The following is a 12,590-nucleotide window of genomic DNA, read 5'->3' on the forward strand; positions in this document are numbered from 1 at the left end:
AGGCGAGGACAAGATAAGATTGTACAGGCTCAGTTACTGTACATACTTGTGAGAGGGTACAAGTAAAATGTTGTTTTTATACCGTAGAAAGATGATAAGTCGATTAAAGATCCCACCAGAAGTAATTCAAGGTACGAAAAGCCAAGATTTTTACAGCCAGTTGGCACAAAATGATCCCAATGTATTTGAAGAGGTTGAAAAAACTGCCAAATGATACCATTTTTATCATTTATTTGCTAAAGTGCTGAGATCTCTGGCTGTTTTCAGTACCCTGTTAGGAATCAGAAAAGTGGGCCAGCCTTTTGGCGTTTCAAATGCTCCCGGTGATCCTTGACCTACTTGCAGGTTGAGCGGCTCAAACATGCCAGCAATGTAGCTGCAAAGCGGAAACAAAGGAAAATAGGAAAGCCGTTGCTGTTGCCAATTTACTATTATACGGGGCATCATGAGCTGCATCAAAGGCCAGCCAGCAATGTGGCGATTCCTCAGTCACCAGTAGAGGTCGGTGGAAGTTACAGTTGCCTGATTCGCCTTGAGCTGAACCGAATATCAAGCAAGTATCTCAAATATCATTGATATTGTCTTGATCTGTGCAGTGGCAGCTGGTTGCATCAGTACAGTCCGCCAACCACGTATGTTATCCCAGTTACACTATGTGCTATTAAATGATACTCCCAGACTTTCACACTGAAATATGATACCGTGTCTCATACTGCTATAAATGTCATAAAGCAGCCATCGACACAGACTACCCTGGTCCCCCAAAGGACTACACTTACACAGCTCTGAACTACATTGTTGACTCCTTGAGACGGATCTATAAATAGCACTGCGCGCCTCTTTCCTGGTGCTCATAGCAGGGCCCTAATGACTGTCTGCTCACCCTCAAAGGGCGACACAACCTAAATTCACCACAGTGTCATCTTGCCTCTATCTTGAACCATCTCAGAGCAGAACGTACTAATGGCTCTAGGGTGGCGCTGAAAACACACCCGTGACGCCGACGCTGGTCTTTCTTTCCCCCCCCTGATTCTCTGTGACAAAAGTCAGATAAAGGCTCCGGATATGATAATGCCTTGTGTCACCAAGATGAAACAGCGAAAAGATCAAAAGGTGGACATGAAGGGAAAGAACTGAAGAGAGGGATATCTGGAGAAAATGTATTAATGCTGTTGGTGCATCCCTTGCGGCGTACTTCAGAGAGGCCAAGCAAGGTCAAGTTAAAGGCCCTGAAAACGTATTTCCTCAGTCAGCTTCTTACTATAACGGCAGGTTCCTACATATACACGCAGCTTCCTGCCAAAGTTCAAACGGTTTAGGTTATTTTTACATGGGAGAGTTCTGCGTTTTTTAAAATTTTGTCTGTGCTCTTGTTGATCCGAAGCGCGCGGGACTGAGCTGGAAAGAAAGGGATGTGTTTTTGCGCACCAATCAGTTTTAGCAACATCCAGATGATGACAGCTGTGTGGTTTTTTTGCTTATGTTGCCATCGCGGCCAAGCCACATCCACGCAGTCCTGATGGAGCAGATCAGCTGCTGTCTTTTAAGCGTTAAACTAATAATCAATAACACCTAACAATGTTTTTAGTCGCCCCGAACTTTAACCTTGATTTTGGTGCATTTAGCAATGAATATTTAACGTTACGGAAAAACACTGTGAGATCCGACACCACATTTTCAAGGGCTTTTAATTTGCAAGATTTACATGTGCTTCATGTGCATTCATTTTTATTTACCACTCGACCAGACTTAAAACTTCTTCAGTTATGCTGCAGTAGCCCCCGTTTAAAGGGTCACTTCACCTATTTAACCACGGAAAAACCTACTAGAAACTACTTTCTACCATATAAATAGTCCTCGTGAAACCTGTCGACAGTGTGTTCTGTGGATTAAGCAGAGTAATTGGGAAAGAGATGTTGCTGATTGTTGTTTTGCTAAATATCATTTTCATTATGTTTCCATTCACCTCAATTGCACTGAGGAGAGGACGCAGGAATCTCAGAGACAAATATCTAAAAAATTGGCCAAATTAAAACCTCGATATCACGACAGGTCAGTGAGAAAAAGGTGAAAAATCTAGAATCTATAATAATGTTTTAGTGTGAGACTGAAAATTACCAGGTGGGATGTTTTGCTTGCTGCCTATACTGTATTAATACCAAAAACAAGATTTGATCCCATAAGCGGGGTGTGTTGTGTAGCATAAACCTCATTTGTTTTTTCTTCACTAACATGTTGTATGATTTACATACATGATGGAGGAAACACTTTTCATTCCTCAAAGACTAACAACTTTTAAACAACCTCACGGTTTGATTTCCCCCGAGAAAATGGAAAAACGGATAAAAAGGCCTGAGCCCATTTATCAAGGGAGCTGGTGTGGCAGAGCTAAATGGTAGAGTGTGTGGTTGATGGTCAGATGAACGGGTCTGTCATCTGGTGTATAACAACACCACTGTCGAAAAAAAAAAAAGGCCGTAATTATGAAGGTATAGATCTGGATCTAAGGGAAATGTGGCAGCACTTGAAAAAGCCATTACGCGTCAGAGATTGGATCAGCAAGGAGCCAATGAATGGCACCATTTATGTGTTATGTAACCGCTCAAAGAGGTGACAGAGGCTAAAAGGGTGAGAAAACCAGATACGCAGGCGGGGGGGGGGTACAGACAAAAAAGAGCCAGTCCAAACACAAAGTGAGCGATGGGCGAGCCAGTAAGGGTTTGTCTTTACAGTAAAGGTGATGGCAGGAGATGAGGACAGTCAGAGATGCTTATCGTGTCCCACGGCTTCAGATCATTTGAGGCTTTTGTAGATGAGAGCTCGCTGTGCTAGCCAGACTGCTGGCCGCCTGCGTGTGTGTGTGTGTGTGTCAGGGGAGGCACTGAGTGATGTGACCTTGGAGAATTGTTGTTATAATGTAAACATTAGGGCTGCTTGTTCTGCAGGCTTTGCTACTGACCTGCTGCAGAGGGCAAGAGAATGAGTTGTCGTGTTTTAAACACAGTTATTCTCAAAATCACTATGTTTGGATTGTTTATTTTTGGAACTCACAGTCTGAGTCTTGCAGAAGCCAGCGCTTAGAAAAGCTCGTCTTTACGAGTCCTTTTCATGATAAAGCCTTTCTCAAGCTGTCGCTCAAATTATCACTACGTTTGACGGTTGAGGTATTTAAAGCCCCCATCCACTTCACAGCTTCACCGTGCAGAATGATCTCTGTGCAGAGTTTGACGCAAGAAAGATCTGTTTTCACATCTGCTGAGGCTGGAAAAGACTCTCTGTGGTCACATTAAAATCGTAGTCCAAGACGAGTACGTGGGAGCAGCATTTTGTGACATCACAACTGGCCTGGAAGCCAGTCGTGGTCCGGGATACCTTAACTGAGGATGGACTTTTCAGTGAAGATATCTAGTGTCCAGCAGTGACACTTTTGGAAACACATTTGCATATTCATAAAATATGGATTTTTCAATTTGGGGGAATAAGTAGGAGTCATTTTAAGAATTCTTTAACAAGAATTTTATTGTAAGATCATTATAAGATATTGTAAGGTCATATTTTCACAATCCTTTCGAGCGTTTGTATCTATAAAGGCTGTTAAGGATGAGAAACAGCTGCTCTGAGGACAGCTGCTGATGCAGTTGAAACTTAGATGTAAATTTAAAATGTAAACTGAAAGACTGTGACTGCAAAGGAAGAGGTTACTGCCAAGTTTCTAGAGATAACAAAGCAGCAGGAGCAGCAGGTTGGACTGTGAGGCAAAGTTTTTTTTTTTTGGGGGGGGGGGGATTTTTCTGTTTTTTTTTTTTTTTTCATTTGTTTTTGTGTATTTTTTTCTCGCTATTTTATCCCACAGATATTTTTTTTTTTCTCATGCATTCATACTGTATGTCACTCAACTGTATGAATATACTTTATGCATGCTTGTGCTGCTCTGTGTGCAAGGTGTGAAAACTCCTCAAACTCCTCAACACTCAAGAATTTTGAACAAGTTGATCACAAATTATCATACAAGTAGAGTATTTTATATATTTTAAAATATATCTGAAGGGGATCTGTTCTGTCTTTTGCCTTTGTTTACCTCTGTTTTGTTATTGTTTTCTTATCATTTATTTACTTAAAGCTCTCTGTAATGTTCATTTCAAGAGCGATGTAAAAACATTTTCTTATTATTTTCCGTTTTATTAGTCTTTATTATTGCTGCACTGACATTGGGTTTGACAGGGTAAAAGCTAAATAAAGTTGATCTGAAATATTGATAATGGATCTTGACAAGCTGTCATTTGTTTGTGTGCTAATGACATTTCAGACCGTAAAAAGCAGAGTATACAGTGCAATGCCCTAGCAGCACGGTGAGTCGGTAGTTTTGATTATGTTACTTATTTGTGATTTTAATTCAGCAGCAGCAACAGATTCATTATTTTAAATCAGATCACGCTGCAGTTATTGCTCAACCTGCACAGTCATATCAACATGAAGATGTTCTCCTTCGGCTCTCGCTTGTTTGTTTTTTTCCCATCTGTATATAGAAATTAAAAAATCCCATCCCCTTGCTCTCCATCTGCCAAAGTAAAGTTAATAGTCCCATTATAGCGAATGGATTGTTCTCATGGTTTATTGAGTGCATCCTCTTGCCTCGCCATTGTCTGTAGCTTCTGGGAAGCAGCTAATGCGGCGCCAGGGATGGCTTAGGTAAACTGTTATGCTGGATGCTTTTGTCTCACTAATGACAAAACAGAGGCGCGTCAACGGCAGAAGACGTAGGGGATTAAAAATGCAGAGAGAGCAGCACAGAGATAGTTATCGTGGCACAAATATAAATAATGATAGAATGAAAATCGAGATCACGGAATATCCTAGACTGGCTGATATTTATATCTCCATTGAATGCTGTGACTCAGTTTACGTGTTGGTTTATCTGTTGAACCACAAGGTGGCTGTCACATACCAAGATTATTTACTGTACTGTGAGGCGATCACATGTTGTCATACAGTATAAGACAAATTAGGCAGCAGTCGGTTGCAGCCACTTTCTGCTTAAATAAAAATGGAAAAGGGATTTGGTTTGGGGCGGGGGGGGTTGGAATCAGGATTAGTGCACACAAACTTGATTTTGAGTCCTTCTGGCTGTTTTCTGATCAGACTGGATCCATTTCACATGAACACACCTCTATCTGTCTCCGTTTTTGTTGTTTTTTTTTAAGGCAGATATGCTGCATAAACACACGTCCACACACAGCACATAACCTCATACACTCCTTTGCTGACTGATTTAACAGAGGGACGGAAATGTTTTCCTACACACAACCATTTGATGACCGCCACAGCGTTTCCTGATCTAATGGCCTCCTGTTCACAGTGTAATCCCACTGTTTGCTGTAATCGTGTCTGTAAAGTATGAATGAACCATTCATGGCGCTTCGGTGAACTTTGGAGAGGCATTACGGGCGATTAGGTATTTTTTTTTCCTGCAAATTATTTGCCAGCCAGAGTGAGATCTCAGCCAAGGACAAGGTTTACCCAAATACCAACCTGTTAATCTGTCTATAGACATAACACAGTAACACTGGTGTCAGGGTGAAAACAGGCTCCTCCAGCTCAGTCGTAGGGGTAGATGGTTGCTGACTGCCACCTGCTGGAGAAAGAAATACGGTACAGTGGAATGATGGGATCTCCACGTCTGGAGAGCAAGAGGATTTTCATACTTTTGTTAATTGTTTTTTTTCTTATTATCTAAATTAGTTTTTCTATTGCTTTGCTAAGTTTTCTTGCTAATTTACACTTATACAGGATATGATAGGATATGGTGTTATTTATCAATAATCATTTATTGTGAATTGGACACATTAATGATCAATGGAGAAAATAAGCAGCAGTTTGATCCATGAAAATGATCAATAGTTGGATACTGAATAGTTCAACACTACCTCCACCTCAACCAGCTTCACATTAATGCAGGAGTAATAACAATAATCTAATGATATAAAGTGTATCACTCACAGCGGCCATTTTTCTGCACTGAGTACTTTTACTTTTTATACTTAAAGTAAATTTTCCTGATTATAGTTACATTTTTACTTAAGTAACATTTTTCAATGCTGGACTTTTGCTTGTAACTGAGTATTTATATTGTGTGGGTGTTAGTACTTTTAATTAAATAAAGGTTCTTAATACTTCCCCCATCACTGCTGTTATTGCTGCTGCTACTACTACTGCAAGTACTACTACTAATACTCCCACTATTGCTTCTACTAATACTACTAATACTACCACTACTGCTTCTACTAATACTACTAATACTCCCACTATTGCTTCTACTAATACTAATAATACTCCCACTATTGCTTCTACTAATACTACTAATACTACTAATACTACCACTATTGCTTCTACTAATACTACTAATACTCCCACTATTGCTTCTACTAATACTACTACTACTACCACTATTGCTTCTACTAATACTACTAATACTCCCACTATTGCTTCTACTAATACTAATAATACTCCCACTACTGCTTCTACTAATACTAATAATACTCCCACTATTGCTTCTACTAATACTACTAATACTCCCACTACTGCTTCTACTAATACTAATAATACTCCCACTAATGCTTCTACACATACTACTAATACTCCCACTACCGCTGCCACTCCTACTCCTGCACACCAGAGAGGACTGACCCGAGCTCACAATCGGACCAATCAGCGTTGCCCGAGGGCGTTCGCGTCGCAGCCGATTGGCTAAGACCCCAGCCAATCAAACATTAGCGTATTGGAACATTTAACGACAGTTCCTCATCCGCTGACGCGTTTCAAGAAGCTTGAGATTTAAGACTTGTTTTCAGGTTTCCAGGTGTTATTGCACCCGGCCTGACTCCTGTAATAAAGTGAGATGCAAGCGATGAGGTGAGGACTCTAACAGCTGTCTAAAGAAATTCTGTAGTTTTAGTTATACTTGAGTGATAAATGCAGCCAAATTCTGTCAAGCTACCTTATGAGAGAGTTTAATGGTTGAATCGTTGTCGATTGTGGGTTACGCTGTGTGTCTACTTTGCCATACCACGCCGTTTGGCGGTTGAGACGGTTAAAAGTGATTTCTCAATATCTCAGAAATTTCATCCGGGGTCGCTGGTCCTCTGTTGAAAAGCTAAGTGGCAAAACAGTGGTCATCACCGGTGCCAACACAGGTATTGGCAAAGAAACAGCCATCGACCTGGCCAAAAGAGGTTAGTCCGACTGACACTCGAATGCCGCAGAGCTTGAGCCCTGACTCCTGAAGCTACTCCTCTGATTGACCTGCCCGATCCTCACATCCGCAGCTCTGAGTGTTTCCTCTGTCGTGCTGACTTGCCTCATGCTTGTCATTGCGTGGCCGCTGCTTTACCAACAAAGTTACCAAACATCTCCGCCCTCCATTTTTTTTTTTGTACATGTTGGGAAATGTAGACTTGTAGAATCTACAGACTGGAGGGGCACAGTGAACCGACCAGAACCTGGGAGGGGGGGAAAAACCAGTGCTAAAGTTGATTTTTACGCGTTTTGAACTGTTAAAATCTTAAAGAGATTCGGATTCAAAGTTCATTTACTCGTTTCCCCTTAAATAAATCCAGAAAATATTCCAACTGTGACTGGAATCCTACTTTCTTTACACTCTGTCGTTTGTCATTCAAGCTGGGTATTGAACTCTAGCACTAGTGGCAATGAAATGTGTGACGCCGAGTACTAAAAAGTCACCACTCCTGTAAGGTGTTGAAGATGATTTAAAATGCCTCAATTAAAACAAATCAAACAAAGAAATACAGTGAAATTCAGTACACATTTTCTTGTGCGCAGAAAGCCTAGAACTGTCTGGTATTATAGTTATTTCAGGAACGATTGCAAATCATCTTTTGGCCTTTTTTTATGCCATTGTGGCAAAAACTGTGTGGCATATTTCTTATACATAACTTTAGCTGGGCCCTGAAGGTTTTTCTGATGGCTATTATTGCCACCCATAGTGATCCTGCCAAAAATATCTATAGATATATCTATAGATATCTATATATCTACATATCTCTTATCAAGCTAGTTCTGCTTGAAGTAACAAGATCGCTGCTCGAACTGAGAACAGCCAGTGCTTCACAGAACACTGAATAGCGCCGGCCTTTGCACAGCCTGTCGTCAGCAATAATTCTCTCAAGACAAGCGACTAACTCTTAATTCTTTACCATTTAACGTGATCTCTCAGTTTCATTACATATAAGCCAAAGTGAGACGCGACAGCCAGACGACAGCCGCTCTGCTGTTCTTTCCTCTCTCTCACACACACACACACACACACACACACACACACACACACACACACACACACACAGCTCGAGCAGGTGGAAAGAGGAGGGGGTATCCCACACTTGCACACAGAGCCCAGCTAATGTCATGACGGGGGTTTGCTATTGACAGTGTATTTCAATTTCACAACAGAAAAAGCTCCCGTGCACCACCTCCCGAAAACCTTTACATTTGGTTTTCATTTATTTATGACACTGTAAATGCATACATAAAAAAGAAAATCCGGACGTGTATTGTATTTTTCTTTATTTCTTTGATTTGTGTAAATTTAGGCATTCTAAATCTTCCATAGGGCGCAAGAACTGGAAGTAAATGAAATACACTGATTTTTATACTCAGTGTTACACATTTTGGTCTGTGCTCAGACTGTATCGGAGTTTCGATACCCAGCTCTAATTACAAACTACAAACTCTAAAGGAAATGCAACTCCAGTCACATTTTTAATACTTTCTAATAAACCTTCTGTGGAGCTTAATGTGTGACTTTGGGCGTTTGAGAGGAAAGCTTGTGAATTTGAACTTCTTTTAAGCACTTTCTCAGCTGAAACTGAAACAAACCGACTGCAGGGATGGCGTAACGAAGAGAATAACTCCTGGAGCTGCTCAATATGAATATAAGCCACAAATATCACATTATATTATTTTATTAAAGCTATTCATTTTCCACACAGCTGCCCTAAAACAGTATGCCGAGATGACATCTCACACTGTTGTTTCTTACTGTCCATAATAAACATTCGGTAATATACACATTTTGTCACGAGAGGGTGCTCCCTTGACATTCACCCACACTTTACTTGTATATCTGTTGACTGTGCATGCATGCAGACAACCAGTACATTTATACAGACGTTGCTTACGGCGTTTTACGGTATTTCACTGCTGTTTTTTCTTTTTTTTTTCTTCTGTTTAGAGGCAAAGGTCATCATAGCATGCAGGGACATGGAGAAAGCGGACGCCGCCGTGAAAGAAATCATCCAAAGCTCAGGCAACGAAAACGTCCTTTGCATGAAACTTGACTTGGCAGACAGCAAGTCGATAAGGGAGTTCGCTGAAGCCATCAACAAAGGTAAACCCTGAGGAAAAACTGTGCACATGAAGGGACTTTAAAGCCACAGCGTTTTACTTCTTGATGTTCTTTACTACAGGGGAGCCGCAACTCAACATCCTCATCAACAATGCCGGTGTGATGGCGTGTCCGTACGGGAAAACAGCCGATGGCTTTGAGATGCAGATCGGTGTCAATCACATGGGTAAATAAAACCATTCTAGCTGTGTAGTGAGGGAAGGAGACTTTCAGACTCCCCTTGAGCCACATAATTAAAGTGGCCTCATATTTTTCAAAACTTCTTATCTGACGCCCAGATTGTCATCTAGAGAATGAAGTGCAGCAAATACCGAGGAGCTTTTAGCATTAGCGACCGGTTATTTGGACTGGCCTTTCATGTTGGCCCGCCAGCATCGGTAGATGACAGTATCTCTGATCGCTGCTCTGTTTGCTGCTTTCGTTGTCACACTTGTACCAGTCATGCCCCCAGCTTGGGAGGTATCAGGGCAATCGAGACAGTTCCTATACCTACACGTAGAGTCCACTAGGAGGAAGATTGAACGTTTTTTTTTTTGACCTCCCACTTGGCAGCTGGTGTTCTTTCTAGATCTTGCCCATCTCGAATGCAATGATACTTCTTTATGCTGTTTAAATCCTTTCCCACTCACCTGTATACGGCCCTCTGTGATTCTTTATTAATTGGCTGTCATATGATTTTGCAATTAAATATTGATTGGTCTGGATATGATCAGAGCCTGCTGTGCTGATGTCAGATAAGACAAATTGCCCCTCAATAAGGTAAAGAATACATACAAAAGTCAAAGGTGTGTTTGTTAAAATCTCCAGATGTTTGAAATTATAGCACAGAGTAAAAATAAAAATATTGTATCGGATATAGTCTGATGAACCAACATTTTTAAACATGGATAAATCAGTTTCCAGGTTTTTGCAGGTCCCATTAGCCCCGTTTGCCAAAGTCATTTTCTTATCTATCTCTAGATATCTTCTATATCTTTCTTCTTATCTTTCTGCATTTGTTGTCAACCCATCAACGTTGTCCCCAGTTTGTTTCTGACCTTGAATAGTTTAAGAGTTGGTGCTCAGATATGCTTAACTACTAAAAGGTTCTTCATCGGAGCAGTTATAACTAATCTTTTTCTGCCGTGAGCTGACGTTTTCCTACCATGGTGACAGCTGAGTGTACATTTAACCTAAGATCAAAAAGTTTATATATATATTAAACAACCTAGCAGTTAATCTCTTGGGTCCTAATGTGAATAATTGGTGCTTGGAAAAGCAGGTGCAATGGTAAGTTCAACCACCAAGTATAAGACAATATATGTTATGCGCCACGTGTCATCAATTTTGTCAAAACGTTTGACCAGCTGGGATGTGAGAGCAAAATCTTTTGCCTCGATTTTTAATGTTACAACAGCCATTGCTACTGCAGATCAAAATTTCCGGGTCACTAAAAGTCATCTGTTAATTTTCCACATAATTGACTGTACTTCAGACCTGAAAATCTCTCAAACTCTTGGACCATATGTCAAATCCGTTTTGCCGGAAGACGCTTGACATGCGAGACCGTCTATTGATGCAGAGTAGGCTCTGGATATAAAAGCTTTCCCCAGGATATTCATTAGCCATTCTGTGAAGTTTTTACACAAAAGCTTCATGTTTCTCAAATATCAGTTATGCAGCACTCCCTCAAAGATACAATATCCTTTTTTTTGCTTTCTCTGAATTTGAAATTGAAAAGTCATATTCACTTGTTCTCCAGGTCACCTCCTTTTGACACATCTGTTGCTTGACCTGATTAAAAAATCGGCACCAGCCAGGATTATCAATGTGTCTTCCATGGCTCACTTCTGGGGCTCCATCAATCTGGAGGACATCAACAGTGAGAAGAGTTACGACAAGAATAAAGTCTACTCCCAGAGCAAGCTAGCCAACGTCCTCTTCACCCGCTCACTGGCTAAAAGACTAGAAGGTGAGTATCCTACCTTCATCTCTGTTATTTTATCCTACCTGGGTTTCCTTCATTTAGTCAAGCAAGGAGCAAAAGTACTTTGTATTCTTTTATTTCCCTCTAGCGTAAAAGCCCAATTGGGCAACTCCAGTTTTGAGGATTTCCTTCACTGTTTCATTCAAGTTCTACACTTATGTTAATAAGGTATTCACTTTTTTTTTTTTTTTAGGCACGGGGGTGACAACGTACTCTCTCCACCCTGGAGTCGTGAGGACAGATTTATGGCGTCATCTGAACGGCTTTCAGCAGTTCGTCATGAAGTTGGTCAGTCCCTTCACCAAAGACTCTGTCCAGGGAGCTCAGACGACCATTTACTGCGCGGTGGAGCCGTCCCTGGAGAAAGAGAGCGGTGGATACTACAGGTACTTTGTTTTTACATGCTGCTAAACATATAAGCAGTATTTTGCAGTCCATCACAATTCCTATCAACAAGATTTGTTCCCGAACCACGCAAGCCCACACTGAATTAAAGAGAGAAATCACATGTTTATCTCAGTTAAAAGCTTTACAATCTGTTAATTCCCTCTATCTATAGACCTTTGATTCAGATAACAAAAAAACTCCATCCCATTAAAACCTTTTTATCAGAAAACAAAAGAACCGAATAAACCTTAAGAGGCACCACATACGGAAGGATCACTCTCCCAGGACAGACAGACACTGTATGTGTGGAAGAACAATGTTAGGTAAATAGGAAGTGAGTTAAATGATACATTAGGTGGAATTAGCAAAAGGATGTCAACCAAATGTCAAGATGCCTCATCTTCCTCTTTGCCAACAGCGACTGTGCTCCTGCCAACTGCTCAGCGGCTGGAAAAGACGATGACATGGCGCAGAAGTTGTGGGAGTTGAGCTGCCGTATGCTCTCCATAACGTGGGAATGAGGCAACCTGGATTTAACATCAAATCTTTACAGTTTACGGTCTGATTGTTTGCTAATCAGTGCAGTGTATCTCATTCACTAATACTGCTTGCCAAGAAATAATGTACCAAATATTATCTGTATGAGTTTTCTCCTACAATCAAAACAGCACTTGCACAACATGACATTATTTCTAATACGAAGTATAGAATTCACCCCATTTTCTGATTTACAGAAATGACCATAATCTTAAATACATTTCTATCCATTTTGATAATAGTTTCATTATCCAGACAGAATTTTCCAGACAAAAATTTTTT

General features: G+C 40.7%; 1 protein-coding gene across 2 annotated transcripts; it reads left to right on the forward strand.

Moving 5' to 3' along the window:
• The first annotated feature begins 6,784 nt into the window (after positions 1–6,784).
• rdh12l (retinol dehydrogenase 12, like) lies at positions 6,785–12,573 on the forward strand. Of its 2 annotated transcripts, XM_040126850.1 has the most exons (7): positions 6,785–6,909; positions 7,114–7,229; positions 9,245–9,400; positions 9,480–9,584; positions 11,160–11,369; positions 11,578–11,770; positions 12,190–12,573. In XM_040126850.1, the coding sequence occupies exons 1-7, from the start codon at positions 6,896–6,898 to the stop codon at positions 12,290–12,292; spliced, it is 897 nt and encodes a 298-aa protein (XP_039982784.1). In that variant the 5' UTR covers positions 6,785–6,895; the 3' UTR covers positions 12,293–12,573. The 2 variants fall into 2 exon arrangements, with proteins under 2 accessions (XP_039982784.1, XP_039982785.1); XM_040126851.1 differs by lacking the exon at positions 7,114–7,229.
• The last annotated feature ends 17 nt before the right edge of the window (positions 12,574–12,590 follow it).

This window comes from Xiphias gladius, chromosome 5 (assembly GCF_016859285.1).
Source record: "Xiphias gladius isolate SHS-SW01 ecotype Sanya breed wild chromosome 5, ASM1685928v1, whole genome shotgun sequence".
Classification (NCBI taxonomy): domain Eukaryota; kingdom Metazoa; phylum Chordata; class Actinopteri; order Istiophoriformes; family Xiphiidae; genus Xiphias; species Xiphias gladius.